Consider the following 25,881-nt stretch of genomic DNA (forward strand, 5'->3'; position numbering starts at 1 on the left):
TTCATTTCAATTTCGACAAAAAGTCAATTAATTAGTCCAAGACAATTTTTGTTAATTCATAAGTCCTACAATCCCAAATTGAAGTTTACACAACACACATTTTTATATTTCAACATTAATGTTTAGATTTTTATTTTTCTTTAATACTATGGTATATATATTTAAAATAGGTACTTCTATATGCATTGTACAAAACTTAAGACAAATTTTTTTTACTGATAATAATATCCAATATGCTTTGTACATTATTAAAAATAGCAACGAAATCTTATATCTGTATATATATAATAAGTTTGTATGTATGTGTGAATTTATATACTATATAACAAAAAGAAAACAAAAACAAGTAAATCTACACATAGTATTTTTTATATATTTTCTTTTTTTTACACACACTTGTTAATCGATTACAAAATTTAATAATACATCGCAACGATATTTTATCAAATGATTTGAAACTTAATTAATATTACCAAAAAAAAATAATAATAAAGTATAAAATTCGAATTCCATTGCAATATGATCTTATTATGTCTTGATAAGAAAAAAGTAAAATATTTCATATATCAATTTAAAACGATTGCATACCAAAAAGTATGTCTCACATTATCTTAGCTAATTATTAGAAATGAAAACGTTTGGTTTTTTGTGTAATAAAAAATAGGGGAAATGCATAATGGTACGTTCATTTTTGTTATAAAATATGAATAATATAGAATTGCAAATTTTGCTATATTATAGGGATTAGTGTGGGTGCACTGATGAATCGTTAATGTTTTTACTACATATATGTACATAAATTTTGTAGTTCCTTGAGAAAAAAAAAATCTTATAGCATATAACATGATTGACTTAATTACTTTTTAAATTTCATTTTCTAATATAGAATTCATGAATTTTCATTATCATTATTTTTGTATTCTTATTCTATGCGAATCTTTTATTTTGATGGCGCGGCCCGCCGTCCGAAAAAGAACCTATATATTCCATTACATCTTTTCGAAATGTAGGAAAGGTCTAGCAGCGATTGAGCGAAAACAATAACATTTGAACAGTCTTTGATGATCTCTCTACACAGGCTTATACGAACTCCCACTTAATGTTAGGGATAATACCACATTACATTAAGTAAGATTATCACAGTCGTTTTTTGATTTGTGGGCAGGAATTACAGTAGGGGAATGCACATTCTCATCTTCTGGTGATGAAGAAGAGTTGGGCCATTCCTATATGCGTTTACTCTTCGAAGGATGAATAAACTTACACGATTTGCCTAAACGACAGTGACCACGCATGAATGCCTTACAAACACCATTGTTATTGCCTCCTCCACCATTTCCTCCACGATTATTGGAACCAGGTCCAGCTGGTCTCCAATTGCCGCCACCATTACCACCGCCATTGTTGTCTTGGAAATTAGGACCTCCATTGGATCTCCAGTTTCCGTTGCCATTGTTACGATTGTTGGGACCATTCATCATGGGCGGACCATTGTTGCCCATCATACCCACAGGACCCATGCCATTCATCATGTGAGGCGGCACCATAGGTCCTCCAGGTCCCATAACGCCAAAATTGTTATTTGATGGACCAACAAAAGGATTCATTGGACCCGGACCATTGAAGGGGTTATTGTTGTTATTGCCATGACCGAATTGATTATTGAAGTTTTGTGGTGGGCCATTGTTCATCATATGACCACCACCCATAGACCTCTGTGGTCCACCCATATCCATAATTGGGCTGCCGTGACTATTACCGAAAGGATTATTCATCATAGGACCATTTGCCGCCATGCCATTAGGATTTCTTTGCCAATGACCTTGAGGACTATTTTGCATAGAATTGATGGCTGTGGGGCCATTAGGGATTTGGTTGTTAGTATTGAAGGGATTCATTATAGGACTAAATGGACCCGCTCCGCCATTACCACCACTGTATGGTCCGTTATTAACGCCATTGTTGAGCATGGGGCTAACTGGCATGGCTGCTTTAACACCACCTCCGAATATGTCAACAGGACTTCCCAAACCTCCTGTTCCAGCCATACTGGTATTTTCCCCATCCTTAGGAGAACCTCTGGGTTCTGGCCAAGGCATACTTGTAAAATCATTAACAGCATCAGGATTTCCGGTCAGATCGTCCAATGGTATAATCGGTATGTCATGGCTGAAGATAGGCTCTATCTCAGCTTCAGCCGGAGAATCGGGTATTAGAGCTTGGGTAAAGTACAGGGCTCGCAGAGTTGTCATTTCGCGTTCAGCCTGTATTTTCCTTTGCTTTGACTGACTACCTTCAGGGTGAGGAGGAACATCATCCACTTCAACGAGTGGTTTCCAAGTAGTTTGAGCCTCCATATTATCCTCTTGATTAAAACCTCTGCGAGCCAATACAATAGCATCACGTTCATTGAACCGTTCCAAATTCTTCATGTCCATGAAGGAGGTCTTCGTTACATTTACGCGCTCATTTTCATCCAATTCAAAGTAACGTATTTGTTCTAGAGATTCTTGGGGCCGCCATGTTAACTTCTTTTTGGGACCCTTACGACGATGTAGCATAAGAACTCCAGGAGGACCGTTAGGACCGCATCCAGGACCTGGTTTTTTAACATCGACCACATCGCTTGTAGCATCTGATGAACCATCATCATTGGGGGTGCTATCTTTGTTAGCTTTACTGTTCTCATCCTTGGTTTCATCATCTTTTGTTATGTCAACAATATTGGCATCCAAATCCATTTTCTTTTCTTGAGCTACTTTTTGCTCAATATCTTCCTTTACTTTCTTCAAAGGTATATCATCATCGTCATCGTCATTATCCTTGTCAGCACTGTGCACTTCTTCAGTGGATTTTGCATTATCTGCCGATGCAGATGACTGATCTTGATCCTCATTTTCTTTATCCGATTTGGAGTCTTCATTTTTCGATTCATCTAAGGTGTCTTGATAGAATTTCAATGGTGCTACCTTTGGCACTTCTGGACTCTGGGGAGGTGAGGGACCTTCTTTACCGGTGGCAGCACCACCACTTGCCGTAGCGGATGAATTAGCTCGTTTGCGTTTGACCACCTTTTTCGGTCCCGTTGCAGCAGATAAAGCATCGGAAAAAAGATTCGTCTCGACAAGTGTTTGAACTGAAAGAAAAATATAGATTGATTAGTTTTTGATTTAGTCGGGGGGAAAATATTAAATAAAGTTTCTTCTAATACAAAAGAAAACGTGGCATATTGATGAGGCATTTGCATTATAAATTATTTTTTTGATTTTGCTGAAAAAAATTAGAAGATATTAGCATATGTACATAATTAAATATAAGTGGTTTCACACATAGTGCCGGTCGGATTCGCCCATAAAAAAGAGGTCCCTTATCATAGGAGTAAAGTTCATCATTTGTAGTATTATTTAGATACCACTGAATGTGAAAGTGAGCCTGGAGTAGCAGGATGCTACAACAATCTTAGCAGTAGAATTCTTTGCAAAAATTAAACCAACAAATAGGGAAGGGTTTTTGTTCTTATTCTCTGGCAAAAGCAGAACAAAACCTATCCAGCTGAAAGCCTTCAAAATTACAACCTTTTTCTATGCACAACTCTGATATATTGGCCGGCCAAAGTGAATGTGATCAGATATTCTCACTAAAAGTAGTTTGTCATTGAAAATGTGGGAGAGAAATTACACAAGAATTTGGAATTTCTATTTTATTTGTGTGTATGAAGTAACCAAATTTTTGGTCACATATTTTAATGACTTGGCCACTTTCATCGTCCTCGAAATTAACGATCTAACTAAACTTTTACATCAAGACCCCTTCAATAAAATAAAACTAACGTTTTGTTTAATTGTAGGTATGGTTCTTGTATCTACTTTCGCAAAAAAAAACGTCTTATTGTTACTACATATATGGAATCAGATTCCCCCCATTGTATTTGCAATTCAGAAGTTATTGATATCAACCGCCCAAGCATGTATCAATTATTAAGATTATTTCTTATAAATAATTCCATAATGTTGAAAATTTTATGCGAATTATAAAATAAAATATTTATGCAGTTGTCCGTCATTCCATAATCACTGCGAGTGTGAGCAGTTTGAAGATTTATGATTTTTAAAGGTTGAAATAAAGAACAAATTTATAGGTTTTTTTTATTAGGAATCAAGAAATTTTTCTTAGAAAAGAAACGAAGAAATGTTAAAGGAATTCTGATCTAGACATCTACTGCAATAAATGCTAACTAGTATCGATCAATAAGAAATCAAAAATAGGCTACAGGAGATACTCGCTACGGCCAAGGATGTATATTCGAAACTCAACAAATCCGTTTTAAATTCAACATTTCATACATGAAAGATCGGTGCGGATTACGGCAAGGACGTAGTTTGATAATGAAAAATGTGAAAGAGCAATCACACTAGAATTTGGAATTTTCCTTTTATTTCTAAGAATTAGCCAAATTTTTGGTTACATGTTTCAATGACTTGGCCATAATGACTTTCGCCAGAAAAAAACTTCTTATTGGTACTACATATATGGATCAGCATTGAATGGTACAGAATCGATCACATCGTACTTTCTTGTAGAGGGATCATCTTACATACTGATTTTCTCACAAAATGTCTTCCAAGATTTTATATTTAATTGATCATTGTACATATATCTGTTTGTCGGAATTGAAAATTGTTTACATAGAAGATGTGATGGATTGGTAGGGGAGAATCTCTTATTTTATTATATACCTAAATGGCACAATTCTTTCCCTTGGCACAACTATAGTATAGTAAGCAACACAGTCTTCTGAATCTCATTCGCTACACAGAATTGTACAAGAAGGAAGCATCTTTTGTAAAGTCGGAAAATATTCGCTTAAGAATGCCAACAACGTTTATTCTGCATAAATAGACAGTGAAATTGAAATGGAAAACAATTATTAAAAAAAGAATTGTTTCTTTTTTAATAGAGTATAAATAATTTGCATATTCTAAATTGAAACATCAAAGATGCAAAAGATCTAAAGTAGAACCTCTTAATTTTTTATAAACGTAAATGTCAATTAGAAATCAAAACTACTAATTAGTAGGAGGACCATACTCGCCAAGAGGAAACACTATAGAATTTAATATGACATTGTAAAAAAGTTCACCTATATTTTTTACGATATCTCCAGAAAAAAAAACATTAGTCAAATGTAACTCATACGATTTTTTTGATAAAAAATGGCAGTAGCTCTTTTGGAAGTCATTTTAATTGTTGCATATTATAAAAAAAAAAACTTCGAAAATAATATGCAACTCAGTTTAATCTTTTGAAGGATTTAACAGACAAGGAGATTCCTAATGCCACACAATCTACACCAGGGCTGTCTAGGTTAGGTTAGGTTATGTGGCAGCCCGATGTATCAGGCTCACTTAGACTATTCAGTCCATTGTGATACCACAGTGGTGAACCAGGGCTGTCTAACACCAGCAAACACAGAATTATTAAATAAAATCCCATGCTTCTACCTTCCACAAAATGATGAAAATAACATACGCTTTATATAGTGCTTTGAGCTTGGTAGTAATATCGTTAATTTGGCTACGTTCTATTAATTCGAAATAATAATAATCAAATAATGCCATACAAACAATAACTAGTAAGGAAGATCTCGTAAGAGGATTGTACGACTAGATTCTTTCGATTTCGAATAACGGGAAATTCACCTTCAGAATTTCCCGTTATCCCGGTTGTTATTTCGTTTCAAGAGTCGTAATTTCGACTCGTTCAAAAATGTCTGTACACATTAATTTTTAATCTATTGTATTAACATGGTGGTCTCCAGTGGTTAGTTTTGGAAAGATATTGTCATTAAAAATAAGCCGTATTGAGTCATCTATATCTATTCATCGATGTTTACATCGACCATCTTCGATGGCAGTCAAAACAAAATCTACAAATGATTGTATGGAATGAACACACAAAAATTTTTTTTCTGATTCAATCACGAAATTAATTGATCCAACTAATTTTTTAATTGAAATGTCTTCAATCACAGAAATGATGGTATCAATTAAAAAAAAATAATTGACAGACAATTAAAAAATTAATTGATCCAATTAAATATTTAATTGGTACTATTAATTTGCGTGATTGATTTTTATTTCAATTAAAAAATTTGTTGAATCAATCAATTTTTAATTGAATATTTTTTAAAACTAAAGATTTTAATTGGAAAAATTTTCGTGAAATTTTTTTCTGTGAACGTGTGCCGCAAGTATTATCAACGATCAATTCTCGTTATATTTTATCATTTCAATTTGCGTCTTTGTTCAAAGGATCAAATGACTACATGTGTACTCATACCCTAATTCCTGTAAACCCTACCCATTCGAAAGAAGAGTAGTCACTCGCATTCGAATTAATTTAGGTTGTTCTATTTGAAAGTCCGTTTCGTTTGTATGAAAATATATTGATTTGCAAAAATGAGTATTTCAAAATTTTTGGTCTGAGAATTCATTCAATTCAGAATTCAAATTCGACAGCAAAATATAAAGTGACTTGCCTTTCGAAATAGAAGAACCAAAATCAATTTTCTTTCTTTTGATATAAGCTGTAGTTATTCTGATGGCAATACACACAAAGAAATTTGTTAGAGGATACGGCAGAAAAAAATCTAAAAAAGCAGAAAGTCTGCTGAAAAAGGTAAAGCGTTCATTGTTGTCTGAAATAGCAAACATTATTTGCTACTTTTTAAACTCGATATGTTTTAGTTTAACTGAAACAAATAATAAAAAAAAACTAAAACAATGGCTATCGTAACATAAACTATTAAGAATATTTCTTATATTTGCTCACAAAATCTGAAATTAAATCATAACAGCAAAAAAAAGTTAAGTTTGCTGATCGCAATTAGGAGCACCAATATACAAAAAAAAAATATTTTTTGTTCTTGAAAATACTTTGGGTAACAGTTGCAGAACCTAAAAATTTTACGAATTCTTGTGCGCTAGACCACAAAGTTCAAAAATATGACAGCAAACATCAAGTGCTGTTTTAAGCACTTTTTTCTATGAGTACTGCTAAAATTTTAAATGAATTTGAAAGACATTCAATTTAAAATTTAATTAACTCAATTTTTAAATAATATACAAATTGAATTAATGCACCATCGAATTGGATGAACTATTTGTTGAATTGACGTTAGTCATTGATATGATCATTTCCAAACAAAAAATGATTGGACAACTATGGTTCTGTAATGAAAAAGTGTCCCCATTCCTCTTGAATTAGACTAGGCATCTTATAATTTGTAGACACTAGTAAACAAGTCTATTTGTGTGATTTTTAATAAATTTTTAGGATTTGGACTGACTTTCTAAATCGTAAATTTCTACTTTTTGAAAATTAGTTGATTTCAACTTATAATCGAAGTGTAGTCATGGCGACAATTGCGGGTGATCCGAACAAAGGATCATGGTTTGTAATCATAGAGTTGGATCAAAAACATTGTCCAATTTTCAACGATGATACGAGTCTTGCCTTTGTAAACCTTCTCAATAAGAAGTACCAAATACTTTGTGGCCGACTTTTTTCTAAATCGTAAATTTCTACTTTTTGAAAATTAGTTGATTTCAACTTATAGTCTAAGTGTAGTCATGGCGACAATTGCGGGTGATCCGAACAAAACAAAGGATCATGGTTTGTAATCATAGAGTTGGATCAAAAACATTGTCCAATTTTCAACGATGATACGAGTCTTGCCTTTGTAAACCTTCTCAATAAGAAGTACCAAATACTTTGTGGCCCCCGTACGAAGGACATTCCTTTTTATGTGGATGGAAATAAAAACAAGGTTGCACATGAGATATTCCTTTGTATTACTCATGTTAGAAAAATGTGTCTTCCTGCTATTCTGATATAAAAAAAGGGGTCATTGACACGGACTTCTTCAAAGGATATGCAAAGGTGGTATCTTTGCTAAATAATGGTGAGAAATAAATGCAAGTTTCTCATTGAAAGCCAAAAACTTTCGGAATTCGTATCACGTAAAATCGTAATTCTCTTCTTCAGTTTATCTAACAAATCTGGTACAGAGGTTAAATAGCTTGCGCAATTTGATGTCCCTATCTTTTGTATCTATATGTAATATCCTAAAGATCCATAGCCGCGCACCACATGAAAGTAACATATTTTGTGTGTACAATGTCTCAAATTTATCTACTGATCACATATGTAAGTTCCCAAGAGTATAACCTTGGGAAAGTAGAACATTTGAATGTCACTTCTCTCTCCCTCCCTCCCTCTCTTTTTTTACTTTGGTGGATGCATTTTCGTTTGAAAAAAAAAAGAGAGCAAGTTCACCAAAGTTAACGGGAGTTATGAATGAAGAATATTGGCTCTATATACCATTGTACTCAATTTGGTTATATTGTCATTAAAATATGGGTGTTAGTATTTAAGAGAAATAAATTCTCCATGATTAGTGAATATGAAATTGCAGTGACGAATATTTGATATTTTTGATATTCAGAAAAAAAAATTGCTTAAGTTTAATGCATTTTCTTGGCGAGGATTTGGTTGAAAATAATGAAAAATAAAAAGATGAATTGATTCAAGACACGGTGCATATGATAATGTGGAAATTATATATAATTTCCAATATTCAAACAACACATTTGTCAGATTGAATAAGCATTATAGAAATTTCTACATATTAGGAAAGTGTTCCCATAAACACGAAATTCCATATTGATTGTGCTCATAAAAATATCGTCATCGTATTTTAGTAGCCAAGAAAAAATACATTGTTTGCGTCCAACCGACATTACTTTTGGGTTTAAAAATATTGCCAGTCATCAGATATAACGTAGACAACCAGAATAAAGGAAACTATAAAAAAAACCTCTAGACAGAAAGTGAAAAAAGTTTCCAAAATTTTAGAAACTCGAAATAATGTAGTTGTGAGAGTTACAACAATGTAGCCAAAATGATATTAGATCTCCGAAATTGAAGAAATTTGAAACTATGCAGTTGTGAGTTATAAGAACTCTTTCAAGAATTCCTGCACCAGAGGAGCTTGAACTACATTGAAATTCAGATTTCCATCTTTAATAAAAAAAAAATCATCATCCTCCCCCATCGCCAATGGTGTTTTTACTTTCATTCCAAAAATAGTATTATAAATTCTACCCCTTTCAAATTGTTTGCATTTATGTTTTTTTTTTGTGTAATAATTATTTCTCATAGCCAAATTACTCATTACTACGATTACTACCAAACTTCAAGGACTAACCAGCTCAATTGTTTATTGTTTTGTTTATGTTTTTTATTGATGGCAATAAATATATTTTATTATTGCTATTTTCAATGGTTATTTTTAAATCAATATACTAAAAAAAGGAATATATAGTAGTATTTAAAACTAGTTAAGAGTCTATATATAATATTAAATAAATATATAAATATCGCATTGTATACTTATCACATATTATGCATTGCATACCACCTCCCCATGATTTGGGGATCATCACACAGCACATCCATTTCGTAAAACCAAAAAAAAAAAATGTCAAACAAAAAAGTTGAATTTCGAGTTTCCAACTCGTGTTTTTCTTCAAAAATACCGCATAAATGTGCATTTAAATGTAGAGAATTTAAATTTGGCAAATGTGATCGCTAAGGCGGCATTAAAATTTAAGGGTGTTTTTTTTTTTTTTTGAGTTGAAGCATGGAACGTTGTCACTTCCGAACATGTACATGAAAATAGTCCCGTCGATTTATTTATGTTGAAAAGCATTTCTTAATAGCACTCGCGAGTATATGAAAATGTGAATGTTGTTTCCCTTGTTGCTTGTGATATGTTAATGGGAAACGTGTATATAGGAAATTTCAATTGGCATTTTGGAGTTATATGTATATGAATACGGAATTGCTAATAATAGACTTTTTTATAGGATTCTGGAAGCAAATGCAAGTTTCCCAGTCCATTGTCTCACTAAACTTTTTTCCATGGCTCCGTGAACAATTTTGAACCATGTTATTTGCAACGATTTTTTATTGATACCATAGCAAATATAGCATGCATACCACTGCTTGGCCAGTAAAAAACTGAATTCATGCTATATTCCAGTTCGGTAAAACACAAAAATTTTATCACACCTCAGTGATGCTGGTGGCATTTCCGAGTGTTTTAAAGCTTCTCTAAATGTTTGCAAACACGATGTTTTCTGTGTGTCATTATAAGGGATCTTATCGTTCATCTAAACATAGAATCTGGCACCACTTATTTCGGTTTCGTTAGTGGTATCATAATGGACAATAAAATCGAAATATATCTCCCAACTTTCATGGCATGAACATATGGTGACATTTGTAAAAGTATAATAATCCAGGGATTATTAATCAATTGCATAATAATGAAATTGTACGACAAGAATATGTCCAAATTCTAGGAAGGATTTGAGTTAATGATCTCAACAAAATTGAAGACCAAGACACTTGTGGAAGAAGCCATTTTAAAATTCAGGACATTAAGATGAAGACAAGACCAATTAACATGGAGATCAATTCTACATGCGGTCCTTCTTTTCTTGTGTCTTTTATATTTAACATTGGCCATAAAATTCCCTCAGTAATTTCGAAGTCACTGAGGTCATACAGTGAGTATGCCTAGATTACCAAGTTTTTTTGAGTGGTTAAACCCCTAATATTTTCGACATAAAAAGGCTGCCTAGAACAGGTGCAGTATATTGTGTTGCACTCCGTCCAGATCATTATTATTGATGATGGTAAGTTCAATATGGACATAACCTATTGTATGGCATGCCATCTAGACCATTATGAAGTTAAATCCCATATGGATCTCCCTTAACGGACTGCATTAGTTTTGAGTGGCATTCCGCCCAGGTCAATTGTGTGGCATTCCGCCAAGGTCATAATTATTGTGAAAGATATTCATCGATATCCATTCTCCTCATAGGTATTTTATATTTGAAAAGCTGCCTAGAAGAGATGCCGTATATTGTGTGATATAACGTCCAGATCATTATTATTGAGGGTAAGTCCCATATGAATGTCCCTTAACGGACTGTATTTATTGAACCTTATTCTCTGCATAGGATATTTATGGGTTGAAACTGACTGCGTACTAAACAAATTTCAGCTCAGCTATATACAGAAAAAAAAATTCACGAAAATTTATTAAATTAAAGTCTTAATTGAATTTTGAAAAATATTCAATTAAAAATTTAATTGATTCAAAAAATTTTTTAATTGAAACAAAAATCAATCACAAAAATTAATTAATTAAGTAATTAATGTCCCATTTATTGAACCCCATTCTCTGCATAGGATGTTTATGGGTTGAAATAGTCTGAGTATTAAACAAACAGAAAAAAAATCACGAAAATTTATCCAATTAAGGTCTTAATTGAGTTTTAAAAAATATTCAATATAAAATTTAATTGATTCAACAAATTTTTTAATTGAAACATAAATCAATCACAAAAATTAATTAGATCAATTAATGTCCTATTTATTGAACCCCATTGAAATGGTCTGAGTATTAAACAAATTTAAGCTCTGCTGTACAAAGAAAAAAATTCACGAAAATTTATCCAATTAAGGTCTTGAGTTGTAAAAAAAATTTTAATCATAGGACCAATTAATATCGTGATTGAATCAGATTTTTTTTTTGTATAGAAATTGGATTTGATTTTATAGATCTACATCTAAAAAACGGAATAAAAAGTCATTTCGTCATACCTGCTCAAATTAAGATCTAATGTCTAATTTTCTAAACCCTATTATTGTATCTTGTCGTGAAAGACGATGATACACGCAATGGGTAATGTAATGAATTCTCCAACCTAGTATGCTTCAAAGCAATTTAATTTAGATCCAATTGAATACTACAACACACGGCCCGAACCCATAATTCAAAATGATCTTGAAGGGTTCCCCGCTTTGTAGACAAACGGACTCAATTCCAGTTTCGATCGAACACCAAAATCGTTTTCGGCGATGATTTATTGGCTCTCAGTAATGGTGACGGACGACAAATCAGGTCCCTTATCATTGAAGTTAACATTGCATTGTACAACGCTAATTCATAAAAGAGAAAATCGACATCTATGGTGAATCCTCACTACAGACGAAAGTGGACTCAAAGGGTCAATTTAAGTTTCGGCCGAACACCTAAAAGTTTATTGGCGATGATTTATCGCCTTACAGCAGTTGCTTTGACTATACAAAGGAGTCCCCTTATCATTGAGGTTAGCATTGCATTTTATAGCGCAAATTAATAAGAGAGAAAATCATCACCATCTATGGTCAACCCTCACTACAGTCGGTTCAACATACCGAAAGCGAATCAAAGAGTCGCCACTTGCCCAAGGACTTCGCAATCGCCAACATTAAAGTATAGTTATTTCCTTATAGAAACAACTCAAAGTAATTACAACAACACCATCTGTGGTATCGCTCGCAATAGAATGTAGCAACAGTAAGTATGTCTGTAGCAACAGACAATCAGCATACCTAACCTCATCTACCCTAAGGCATAAGGGTTTGATATTCCTTGTTAGGTACAGTCATGAAAGAAAGTCAGTATATAAAAAAAATTGAATTTGTGATGATGAAAACTCCCAAATGTCTCAAAATTTCGATTTCGATCTGTAGTCAAGAATCTCTGATATTAGATTATTATGGAAACCTAACGTATATATTCATGACATTCAAGACCCGTAATAGGAACAAAACAATATGGTCATACATATAACTCCCCCATGCTCAATTGAAGAAAATACTGTTAAATAATTCACAAGGTGTATCTAATAACGTCACTAAAAAATACAACACCAATTTCAAACACTATCAATTTACTGAAAATATTTAGATCGTTTATGCTATGCAGTCAATTATCACAATTTGCACCATAAGATGGTGCGTGCCGCCGCCAAATTTTTTCTTGTTACTTTCATTTCTTGATTTGATTTGATTTCATTCGTCATTGTTTGTTATTATTACACTAAAACGCCGCAGCCATGTTTTGTATACAGTGTGATCAACAACAAAGAGAGCTAATGAACAACAATCACATTCACCACAGTTTCAAAGCTACGGCAACAACAAAACAGTGCGGCAAATTATGATGTGCTCTCCTCCCCTCTGGGTTTGTTTTTATCCATTTTCACCAGCCCAGCCCCAACAGCCAGCAAACAGCATGAGTCATCGTTGGAGTGGAATGGTTGTATGTGTCCATGGATGGATGAGTAATAAAAAGTTATGGTAACATATTTCTTTTGTTTTCTATGCACACACTCTCTCGCCGAGTAAAAAATAAAAAACAAAAATTGTAGAAAATAAAAATGAAAAAATATACTTAAATGCAAATGCCCCATGCAATGAATGCCTTTGTTCTTCTCTGTAAATAGACAAACAAGAAAGGGAAACCGAAATTAGTAAAGGCTTTCAAAATCAAATACTTACTCTTCTTAGGGGGTATAAGTTTAATAGCTCCCGGTTTTTCATTAGCAACTGGTACGCTGTTCATATCAATTTTAGGTTTTTTCTCCGAAGGTGAATCCCTCGGTGGGGGTGAGGTTCTTTTTAGAGATGATGGCAAACTGGCAGGCAAAATGGAGCCAGTGGTAGGTGTAGTTGATGATGATGGCTTCTTTAGACCCTTACGTGATGGTGGAGGTGGTGCCTCTTCAGTTAGTCCGTGAGACCGGAATTGTGATTTGTAAGTTTTGACTGTTTTTGACTTTTCAGCATCTTTACGAATTTCAATCGACATGGATGCCTTTTTGGAGGGGATTGTAATTGAGGTGGGTTTGCTACTGGAATCGTCGCTATTGTTCGCTTCTTCTTTTGACTTTTTGGAAATTTTCGCTAGTTTTTCAGCAGAAGATGATGACGAATTGCTTCTGTCTTTCTCACTTTGTGATGAGCTATCGCGATCTTTGTCCTTATTCTTTGAAGACGAAGATGAGCTGCTACTGGAAGATTTTTCTTTGTCACGATATTTGTCCTTGGAACTCGAGGAAGAGCTAGAGCTGCTGGACTTTGATGAGGAGGACTTGTGTTTGCTGCTACTGCTAGAACTACTGCGATCTTTGTCTTTACTAGAACTGGAACGATCCTTATCGCTTTTGTATTTGTCACTGGAACTACGATGCGATGATGAAGATGATGATTTTGATTTGCTTGATGATGACGAAGTTTTTGAAGATGATGAAGACGATTTATGACTCGATGACGACGATCTATGAGAAGATGATGAGGAGCTCTTTGAAGATGACTTGCTGCTATCTTTATCTTTCTCTTTTTCTTTGTCTTTCTCCATACTCTGGCTACTACTGCTGGTACGACGTTCCTTATCCTTAGAACTTTTACCCTCCTTACTACTAGTACTCGAAGATTTCTCCTTTTCTTCAGATGTGGGGGATTTTTTCTCATCGGATTTTTTACTATTATCTGTTTTTTGTTTCAATTTGGTATCATCTTCATTACCACTACTAGTATCATTCTCCTTTTCGTGTCGTTCTGATGAAGAGCTATTGTCATCGGCTGTAATCGCTGAAACGTTTTTACTGCTATCTACCGTTTCAGTGACATCTTCATTCTCTTCCTCTTCAGGGTCATTTTCTTCCACTGCATTGGCATTGGTTTCCATTCCCTCCTCCTCTTCTTCCTCCTCCTCCTCATCCTGTTCCTCTTTGTCACTGGATTGTTCGGGTCCCGATTGGGCAACATCCTCCGCTGTCTTGGGAACTTTGGCTAAAAATTGATTACCATTCTTAACAACAATCTTATAAACTAAACCAGATTGAGAGGCTTTTTTCTGGGCTGGTGTAAGGCTATATGAATTCAAAGTAGGTTCTTGCACTCCGCCTAGTGGATCTTGCTCCTCGTCATCTTCTTGTTGTTCCTCCTCTTCGGCGGCAACTTCCTCTGGCTCATCTTGTTCATCCTCTTCCTCGTCATCGATATCAATAGTTTTGGTAGAAGATTTTAGGTCTTCTTGTTGTTGTGTTGGTATTCGGCTAGGTTTAAGATTCTGCTGGGGCTGTGTTACAACTGCAGATGTTTGATTTGATGTTGCATTTGGTGTGGCAGTTGATGTTGCATTGGCAGGTGTTACCATAGGAGCCACCACAGCTATTGGTGGACACTTGATAGTTGTTGCTTGTGGTGTCATATTTGTTGTTGAATTTGGTAAAGTGGCGTCAGGATTCTCAGTTACAACTTTGAGCCACTGTTCGACAAGACGTTTGGCTAAAATTCGAACACCTAAAAAAGAAAATCACATTATAAGTAAGGAATAAAGTTAAGAGGCGCAAATAATAATGGAATAAGGTAAAAAAAGAAGTTTAAAATAGTACAATAAAATCTATGGGCTTCAAACGTAATGTATACCAAAAAATTGTTGTTTTCAAAAAAAAAAAAAAAAACGTTGTACCATGTGAAAAAAGTAAAGACTAAATATTCATTGGGCCGTCTTCGACATATGGCTGCGCTATTGCTTTATACTCTTTTTTTATGTACCAAATAAAATTAATATTTCATGCACCCAAAAAAATTGCTAGTTTGCTGGTAGAAAAATCTGTTTAAAAACTGCAAAATGTCCTCTGGAAATGGGAAATCGGCCACAATAATAGCAAAATTTATATGTTATTTTTGATACCCGATTTATGTAATACAAAACATGTAATCTAGGTGCTATTGCAAAAGAATAAGTTATGAATATGTCATACATCTTTTGTTCAAAAATTAGAGTTTTTCTCAAATTAAGGTACAATAGTAAACAAAATGTTTGTTGGTCGAATCTTGTTGATTATCAGGATATTAAAGGTGTGGAATATACTAATTATTGGTCCTCGAAAACCCTTTGGGTAAATTTTGAATACCTTAATCTTTTATGAATTGTAGTTCAATAGACCAAGAATTACAAAAATATAAAAGCAGACACTGACTATCATTTCTAGTAGACTTTGTTCCTACAATTGTTGTATTTTCATATTAAGGTTTGTGCAAGATTGGAATATTTTAATTTTCTTGCAAGATGGCAACACTGTTTTAAGTTATTTTTAACGGGGAATAAGTGTTTCCAGAAATAACAAATGTTATGCAAATTTAAGGTTACACTCGTAATACCAAAAAGGTCATATCTTTACACATTGGAAACGATTTTTTGTCGATATCAAATAATTCAGCTAGTTTTTATATTCAATTGCGCGTATTAAGGTTAACATATATACACACACCTTATATTAGCTTGTAAGCACAATAGCAATGACACACGTACACTTTATTTTCATTGAACGTTTTTTTCTTAATTTTGTATTCTATGGAAGTAGAGGCAAATCACAATCAGCGATGTAATATATTTTGTGTTATATGCATTTTTTTTTAAATTATTTATAACTGTACCAAATTTGGCCAACATTCTTTGTTTAAAATGCAAAAAAAAAAAAAAAAACAATCACATTGATTAATCTTATTTGGATTCAAATTAGATTTCTTGACATTGTTCACAAATGTTTTTTTTTTTTTTTGTTTTTCTTCTGTTTTTAACAAGTACTCTCTGTCTCTCATATAGAGTGCTTTCTCCCCGAGTAAAATATATATTTGTTCAATGGTTTGTCGCGGTATATTGTGTGCTATCATGTCAACAACAGAACACCGAATGCCAAAGCAAAGTCACGAGTTCTAAGATTATTTGAAAAGAGGCATACGGAACAATGTACCCATGGTGTGGTTGGCCTATCACACACGTCTGGTTATTTTCCATACCATACACACACACGCACACAAGCATACCTAATTGTTTACAATGTGTGCGTGTGTAAGAAAATGACAAGACATAGGGATAGGTCATTGAAATGGTTGGAATCATAGTTATATCCTGTTTTTCTTCGAAAGCCAGTTGGTAAGCAGGTAAAATTGCAATGTATTTTTTTTTTTTGTGGAAAATCTTCCCATTGTCTATAAACATCTGTCACAATTTAATCTAATATCGATAGTATTAAAAATATACATTGTTATATATTTTGTTTAAATAATATACCTATATATTCGCACCCTTAATAGCTCATACGCATTAGTCTCGAAATCTACTAAGAATGGATTTGAAATCCATTTTGTTGAAGACTAATTTTTCCAAGTTAAGGTGAGTATTAAGTTCGAGTTTAGCCGCTAAAATTATACATATTTGTTGCAAATTTTATTATAACTTGATGGGTAATAGCCCAAAGCAAATTTTCACAAAGTTTGCATTCCTTAAAATGGATTATTAAAGAAAAGTAATCGTGAAAAAATGACGATATTAGCGGCTAAACTCGAAAATAATACCCACCTTTACTGAAAAAAATTGGGATTTGCTATTATTTTTATCATTACCGAAGATACATTTTGTCAAACAAATAAGGTAATCGAAGAAGTCTTGAATTCCAATTTTTCACAATCTTGGCAACAAACGAAGAGGATTAGATATGATCTATATTATTACGATTTCCGATTTATAAAATTTGAATCTTTTAGTGTCGATATAAAACATTTTTTGTAAGTCTTGAAACTGTAGCTCAATATTAATAGTCACTTAAAACATTGGATTAACTTGGTACTATATGAACAGGGAAAATATATATATCGAACTTATTTCATTGTGTTGTAATAGCTTCCGATTTATGAAACATTGTCATGAGGTTTTTATTTATTTATGAAGTAGATCATGGTGACTTTAAAGGGCTCATCAAAACATATTGTTGACATTTTGACTTTTGTTGTTGTTAAAAAAAAATAGATTGAAATTCGGAAATAACTCAAATTCAATGAAGAAATGCATAAATGTTGTTTTTTTTCCCATGAGTGATACAGAATTCAAACAAATATTTTTGAATTTGTTTTTACCTCTTACTGACATTGTTATGAGCTGTTTTTATATATTTGTTATTTTTGGTCTAATGAGGCTACCTTACAAATAAGTGTACCATGAGGTGGTGACGGTCGGCCTTGGCCAAGAAAAAAACAAAAAAGTAATTGAATTTTTATTAACTCTAAAAAAATGTAATATGCATAACATGCCTTTCAAAAATAAATAAAAATTAGGGCTCTTATAGTTAATATTAACCAAATATGTGCTCCTAAATTTTAGTGAGTAGGTTAATTTTTTTAAGAAAATCCTACCAAATTAAAAAGAAAAAATCTTATTTTAGGAAAATTTTAGTTGCTGGTATGGAGAAATAATCTTCTTTCAATGAAAACTATGGATTTTAAGAACTTAGTGACTTAGTTCGATAATTCTGAGTTCTCAAAAAAATCTATGTACACAAGTTCACCAACAGCGAATGAAGGTTAGGTTAGGTGGCAGCTTGATGTATCAGGCTCACTTAGACTATTCAGTCCATTGTGATACCACAGTGGTGAACTTCTCTCTTATTACTGAGAGCTGCCAGATTCCATGTTAAGCTCAATGACAAGGGACCTCCTTTTTATAGCCGAATCCGAACGGTGTTCTACATTTCAGTGAAACCATTTAGAGAAGCTTTGAAACACTTTGAATTGTCACCAGCATTACTGAGGTGCGATAATCCACCGCTGAAATACTTTTTGGTGTTCGGTCGAAGAAGGAATAGAACCCACGACCTTGTGTATGTAAGGCGGGCATGCTAACCATTGCACCACGGTGGCTTCCAAAGACTAAAAAACTAATTTGAAACTAAAAAAATATGAAATGTATTCAAATTACTATTAGGCCGCCATTTTTCTTATGAATACGTTTCTATAGACTATCCAGAATTAATTGCAGTGGCCTTCTATAAAGAGCAAATCTCGCCGGTAAAGGTTGCATTTTGATAAAAGTGACGCTTCCGCGGTTAGTAGCTATTTAAAAAAGGGATAGTGCACAATAAGTTTTAATAAATTGAAATTAATGGTAAAAAAAAGTCTCAAATATTTTTAAAGGGCATGTGTTTATTACTTTTTGAACAAATTGTATAATAAAAATTGAAGAGTTCACTGGCTTTCTAGTTCGATCTAATACTATGGAAAGTAAGCCTACTGTTAAACTTTCTAATATTCAAAAACGATTACTTTTTAAGAGAATTTTCCAAAGGTCTACTTTGTAATGAATACGCAGTAAGTAAGAATTCACGCGAATTGTTAATTTATTGAAAGACAATTTTTTTTTTTTTGGAGTAGCGCCTTTTTGCTACTTGCTCTAAATCTAAGATTTTATCAACACAATTTATTGTTTATTTTATGGCATTATTATTTTTTAAGTACGCGAACAGAACTATGATTACACTTATCATCGTAACGTCTTTTCTCATATAAAATATGCCTATATACCGCTATGAATTTGTAGCGAATAAATCGATTTCGGAAATTTATAAAAAAATAAAACATTTTGTTATTCTGAAATCGGCACTGTTTTATAACTCCATAAATCGGGATAGAGACAGGGTTCTAATTGGACTAGATTAGAATAGTAAAAATTGGTTTAGTCTAAAATATTGTGCTTATACATAAGCACGCTAGGCCGGGCCGTATTGTACTGCTACTTTGTTCACCGATTAAAAAAAAAAAACCGACTGAAGTTATTTAAACCCGGTGACCAGTTTGTGCATGTATTTTTTATAAAAGCCGCTACTATATCGGATTGTCGAATTTCAAGTCACATATTTTCTTAAAAATTTTCAAAAATATATGTACATGAAAACAACATATTTCTGTTAAATCTTGTCGAAATGTTGAGGAAAAAGAAGTTTCTTAACAATTGAGCTTAATTTTCTGCTTTAAATCGCGAAACTTTTCAATCGAAAAGAAATCGATAACGATCACGGAATTTTCATTAGCATTGCATGCATCACTCATGGGTAGAAAATTTTTCGCTGGAGATGCACATACTGGGCTTCACTGATAAGACTTGGGCTATTAGTTTCAGAAGTATAAACGTCCTAAAATGCAAAAAGGTTCCTCTCAAATTCAAAAACATGCGTCTAACATCTAAAGCAGTGTGGAAAGAGTACATACAGTATGTCAAGAAAGTCTTTTGACATTGCCAACTATTTCAACTTCTAGAAATAATTGAAATATTAAATATTTTATTAAATTTTTAATTCTGTGTACGTATGTATACTTTGCAAAATACATAATAAAATATTTTTTTAAAATTTCATTATATTTAATTTTGGAACAAAACATAATTTTTATCCCATTGTCAAAACACTTTCTTGACAAACTGTATATATTGCCGGTGCAAAAAAATATATATTAACTATTTGAAAAACCAATAAAACTATAAAAAATACATCACAAAGAACTATAAAACGGTTCAACTCACCTTCATTACCACCATCCTTACAAAGGCCTTTTACAAGTTTAGGGGCTGAATTGATTTTTAAACGATTCACATCAACTGGGCACAACAACAACAATTCCAATATTTCTTGAACTAAAGGCCAATTCATGGCACGGATGGCATCATTAAGCCAAGTATAAACCAAGGACCAGCCACCGGCACCCATAAATTCTCCTAGTAGTTCGGTTTTGGTGCATTTTAAAATTTGAACATAAATGCATTTTGACACTAGCTTTTTAGAATATTTCGTCATCAAGCTGTAACGAAAAAAAAAAAAAAAAAACAAACATCGTTATTTAGTACAAATACAACACTGCATTTGTAATAGATTAAAGAAGCCATCCACATGTCCAAACCACTCACCCTCTATTCAAACGAATCGGAATGGGGTTAAAACCTTTTGAGACATGCTTATTTTACAATGTATGTGATATATAAATTCATAATAATGCCTACCTAGCTAATCTTTTAACTTCTCCGGCGCTTAAAATGCCGCCATTATCGTCTAATAGCACTTTAAGGCATTTTAACAACTGTATTGGTACAATGCGTGGCTAAAATTAGAGAAACAAAAACAATGCAAACTATTAAAAACATGCGATATTGCTAGGAAATAAAACGACGAATATATGTCTTTATTTAACTCAAATTTATTTATCTCAAACAATAAATCTTTTGTAATAAGTTAACCTGGTTAACCAAAACTTACCATTTTGTAATATTATCGATTTTTAATCCAGTATCAAGTTGTACGTCTTGTACTATTTGGCTTAATTTTCTTATTTCTCCTCTACTTTACTTGTATTTGTCATTGGTTGTTTCACCGTTTTACGTATGCACGTAGTAGTTGAATCCACTATTTAGCTGCGCAATTGACGTTGATGATTTCACTGTTCAATTTTGTTGTAGTTATGTAATGTTTTAGTTTTTCACTTTCCATTTAATAATTTGTTGGCATATTTGTGTTTTCTCAATAATCTACAATAAAAGGAATCGAAGAAAACGGTTTTATATAAAGAAAAGTGTGTTGAAGCGGCGGCGGTCTCAAGGTCAAAGATAAAGCAAAACAATTCTAATTGAAACCATGTACTTTTTTCTATTAAAAATTCCTTTTTATTTCAAATATGTCTAATTTACCTAATTGAATAAATTTTCTATAAGAAATAACAAATTAATAAAATATTTGCAATACTGTAATAGGAGCAAATGTAGAAATGTGACTGTATCCGTGTTTTCTTCTGGACTAAACAGTTATGTATATACACGTTGAGATATGTCAAATTTGTAATAGAATCAATTAAATGGCGCTGTCAAATAAAATCTTACAAAATAGAGTTGCCATAGTGTAACGATTATAACCGATACGACGCTAAATGGACCCTTCACATTATTTTCATCGAATTTTTCGCATATATGCAACAATTCCCAAAAACGCAAGGACGAATATTTTTCATATGTTACATCGTACCGATTTGTGGGGGAACCACCAATTCTCTGAAAAAACTTCAACTGGGCTTCCTTGATGCTTGCTTTCAGCACATTTTCATTTTTTTGAAACATTGCAGTTAGGGATGTCATTAGAGATATCTCAAATCCCGGGTATTTTTCGGGATCCCGAAAAAATAATATCAACTTGTTTTATTTGTGGCTATTTGATATAATAACTTGGAGTCTTTCACTGTAAAAGTAAAATCTTTTGTTAAGTACGATAGCAATTTGAAATTGTTTTTTAATTTCATTTACTGTTTTTTTTTTTTTGTTTTTTAATAAAATTAAACAAAATTGGATTTGTGTACAACAATTGTTTGTAGGACATAGCAGACTGTTATTACTCAAAATACTTAAAAGATCCCGAAAACATCTTAGATTTCGTTTTGAAATCCCGAATCGCGGCATTTATAATACTAAAATTCGAATGACATCTCTAACTACAATTGATCTAAGTTTGAGAAGTCGTTGCTAATGTATGGAATTATTACCAAATTATTGAATTCTACTGGTTAAGTTAATGTAAGAATGATTTGGCTGCGTTATGTTAGGTATAGTGATAGAGCGATATTTCAGGATCACTTAGACTATTCAGTCCATTGTGATATCGCAGTGGTGAAGTGGCTGCGTTTATTTTTCTTAATATTTCACAAAGTATTTAGAAATTCTAGAATTCATATATTTCAGATTTCGATATATGTATAGTTTTTTTCTGTAAGGAATTCTTGAGCCGGAGAGAGACTACATTTGTGACATCATATAGAGAAATTGCAAGTTTTTGCATCCATAGCATACGGTGTGAGCTGGTTGTTGATAACAAACAAAGCACCAGTACAATGTACATGTTCCGTAACTACAACTTAAAAAAAACAGGAATTGTTTTTTGTTTTTAAAGTTTTAGAAGTTGAAAATTTTAATGTGCAAATAGCTACTGGATGCCGTTCGAGTACTTTTCAGCAATTTTAAGCAAAGAGAGTAAAATACAGTCTTACTCTCTTGCTAGTTTTTACTGGAAAAGTACGCGAACAGACCTAATATTGGTCTGTTGGCCCACTGTAAAAAAAAACAACTTTACAACGCTTCCCAATAAACACAGGATGAGCGTTTTTCAAATGCAACAACTTTTCAGTTTGAGGGTAAATATAATTTTCAACATAAATTCAACTTGACTTGAAATAGCTCATCTTCAATACATCTTCAAATTGTTTGCGAATTACTTCCAATTTGCCAAAATGTTGACGAAATCTTTGAAAAGGTGTTGAAGATAATATGAGAAAACTTTGACAAAACACTACCCTAAAATGCAACGAAAAAACCATGTGGTTTTCAATACTTATTTGTGCAACGAAGTTCGTGGTCAATTGCAAGAAATTAAAAAATGGAAAATTTTAGACAAATAACCAAATAGTTTATAAAAATAGGTAAGTGAAAATAAAAAATTAAATAAAACTTTAAGGAAGTCACTAAATGTATATCTCTTTGCAGAAAACTAAAATTATGGATTCTACGTTCTTGAAAACATTAAAAAGCTGACTGATGAAAAAAATGGTGGACAATTAACTGGAACTGCTTCAAATAGTTTATAATAATTGGTACGTCAATATGAAAAATTAAATCAACACTTTAGAGAAGTCACTAAATTTAAATCTCTTTGCAGAAAACTAAAATCTTTGGATGCTACATTCTTGCAAACATTAAGAAGCTGACCAATGAAAAATGAGTGGCTTATCGACAAGAAAAAGTTTCCAGAAACATTACAAGTGCAACCAATTAAAATTGTTAAAAACAACAAATTGTTGAAATCAACAACTTCTGGATGAAAATGTGTTTTGATTATTATTATGATTATTATGTTTTGATTATTATTTTTATATATTGTTAATGTTATTTTTAATATTATTATATTTTTAACGAAAAAAATTAATAAAATGTACAAAATCACTAGAAATTTAGTGTTGACTTTCAGTAAGAACTGGGATTGACTTTCATGCAAATTGTGGTTAGAAAATATTCGCAGCAATATTAGTTTTTAATTTGTCTCACATTGAAAACTGTTTGAGAAATTATTGAGTAGCAATGCATTTCAATTTGAGGATTACAATTGAGAGAATAATCTCTATTGTGTTGAATTTTACTGTTGAGGGTAATGTCTGTTTTTTGTTGAGAACGCGATTTTCTCAACAATTTCTCAACTTGAATATTACCCTAATCCTTTGAAAAAATGTTTGAAAAATTATTGCATTTTAGTATTTTTCAAACGTTTGTGTTTATTGGGTTATTTGATACCTATTGATTTCAACTGATGAAGCCATCGTTACCATGTGTTTTATATAAAAGCACCCAAGTTAAAGAGTATGTTATGAACAGCGCAAATGTTATTTTAAGGCGGAACATTGGTAATAGCTTTAGTAATATAAGCAATTCAAATGTTTTTCGATACGACTTTTAGGGATATTTTACGAATCCCAATTTGAAATTACAGATTATCGACTTTCGTTATCCAATAAAATGTTTCATCTAGCTATTGTAATCTAAGTTGATTTTAAATCCTTTAACTACTAATAGACTTTCGAAGTTCAAATATGAGATAACTTTATGTATACCTACAAATTTAAAACTAAAATACTATCGAGTAAATTGTGGCGGAATATGCCGCGAATTCGTAACGAATTGACGTAGTAGTTGTTAGGTATAGTGATAGCCCTTTAGGCTCATTTAGACTATTCAGGCCATTGTGATACCACAAGTGGTGAACTCCTCTCTTATCAATGTTTAGATCAATGGTGAGGGATCTCGTTTTGATGTAAGAGTCCGAACAGTTAAAAAATTTTTTGGTTTTCGGTTGAAACTGGGATTGAACCCACCATCCTTTGTATGCAAGCTGGGCATGATAACCATTGCAACGGAATAGTTGCAACAATTAACATTCTAAAACTATTGAAGTGTATGGTTGAATGTGTAACAAAAAAAAAAAAAAAAAAAACAATTTCCATTTAAATAAATGGAAACGGAACGATATGAATATTCTTTAATCGTTTTCCCGAAATTTGAAATGGTCAAAGAAGTGGAAAAAGTGGCAACACTGTTAAAGATTTTTCAAGCACCATCGTCAAACGATGGCAACTCATGTGACAGCTACACAAATAAAAAACAACCCTGGTAAATGCGTACTAAACACATCTTTGTCGGTTCATAACTTGGCTAAACAGAATCTATTACAATGTTGACGTGGAGTGGGTACGCCCAACGCCATTTTGTTTTTCAATGTACACACACACAAACCAGCTTATAAAAAATAATTACTAAATTAAAACGCAATTTCATCATATTACCATATCCATATTGCCGAAAAATCCCACGATGACATCATCCTAAAGAAAACTTCATGTTCAAACCAGCAATTTCACAATCTCGCTTAAAATATCTCGCAACATTTACGAACGACCTAAATTAGTCAGGAATTTTCTTTGCTTCCAGATCTTTTAATTATTTCTTTAAATTTGTGATCTAAATGCAAAATCTTATAAGGCTAACAATAAAAAAAGACTTGCATTTTTATATTTGTTTAATATATTATAATTTTTTCTTTTTAACAGAATGTACAGTTAGATACATATATATGTGTATCTATCGGTTGATTTTGGTTGTTTTACTTTTTCTTTGTTCCGAGCTCACCAAAAGTGTCCAAACTCACCCGTGTTCACAAAATTATCTGACGAAAAATGATGAAAGCTGTTGTAATGCCACATCAACAAACATGGTTGTATTTTGTATCCGATGACACTTTGTTTATGGGGCCTCTACATAAACTACGATTTGAGGCGTCTGCGTTTTTGTATATGGGCCGTTTAGACGCATATGATTTTAAATAGATTTCTATTATGAAGACTGATTGATTATATTTAAATAAAAGTGCATAATTACAATAGTTCTTAATTTTTGTAGTGTCGTGGGCTACCTATTAAAATTTCTGTTGAATCTGATGAAACGGATGAGACCTACTACCTCAAGAAGAACGGTTAAAATGGTAAAATTAACGAAGCTAAATTTAA

The 25,881-nt window shown here is 32.6% G+C and overlaps 1 protein-coding gene and 1 long non-coding RNA gene across 5 annotated transcripts; one reads left to right on the forward strand and one right to left on the reverse strand.

Annotated features, from left to right (window-relative positions):
* Positions 1 to 99: 99 nt before the first annotated feature.
* Positions 100 to 25,541, reverse strand: PNUTS (Phosphatase 1 nuclear targeting subunit). 4 transcript variants are annotated; one of them, XM_075296851.1, is made up of 6 exons: positions 25,524 to 25,541; positions 21,051 to 21,319; positions 20,798 to 20,895; positions 20,324 to 20,598; positions 13,465 to 15,270; positions 100 to 3,136 (listed from the first exon to the last, which is right to left on the reverse strand). In XM_075296851.1, the coding sequence occupies exons 2-6, from the start codon at positions 21,051 to 21,053 to the stop codon at positions 1,227 to 1,229; spliced, it is 4,092 nt and encodes a 1,363-aa protein (XP_075152966.1). In that variant the 5' UTR covers positions 21,054 to 21,319; positions 25,524 to 25,541; the 3' UTR covers positions 100 to 1,226. The 4 variants fall into 4 exon arrangements, with proteins under 4 accessions (XP_075152966.1, XP_075152965.1, XP_075152964.1 ...); XM_075296850.1 differs by having other exon boundaries at positions 25,162 to 25,541; XM_075296849.1 differs by lacking the exon at positions 25,524 to 25,541 and adding an exon at positions 21,479 to 21,627.
* Positions 22,983 to 23,777, forward strand: LOC142226714 (uncharacterized). The gene is made up of 3 exons (XR_012719732.1): positions 22,983 to 23,250; positions 23,315 to 23,421; positions 23,487 to 23,777. It is a non-coding gene; the product is annotated as an uncharacterized LOC142226714 (long non-coding RNA).
* Positions 25,542 to 25,881: the final 340 nt, after the last annotated feature.

Source organism: Haematobia irritans, chromosome 2 (genome assembly GCF_050003625.1).
Source record: "Haematobia irritans isolate KBUSLIRL chromosome 2, ASM5000362v1, whole genome shotgun sequence".
NCBI classification, from domain to species: domain Eukaryota; kingdom Metazoa; phylum Arthropoda; class Insecta; order Diptera; family Muscidae; genus Haematobia; species Haematobia irritans.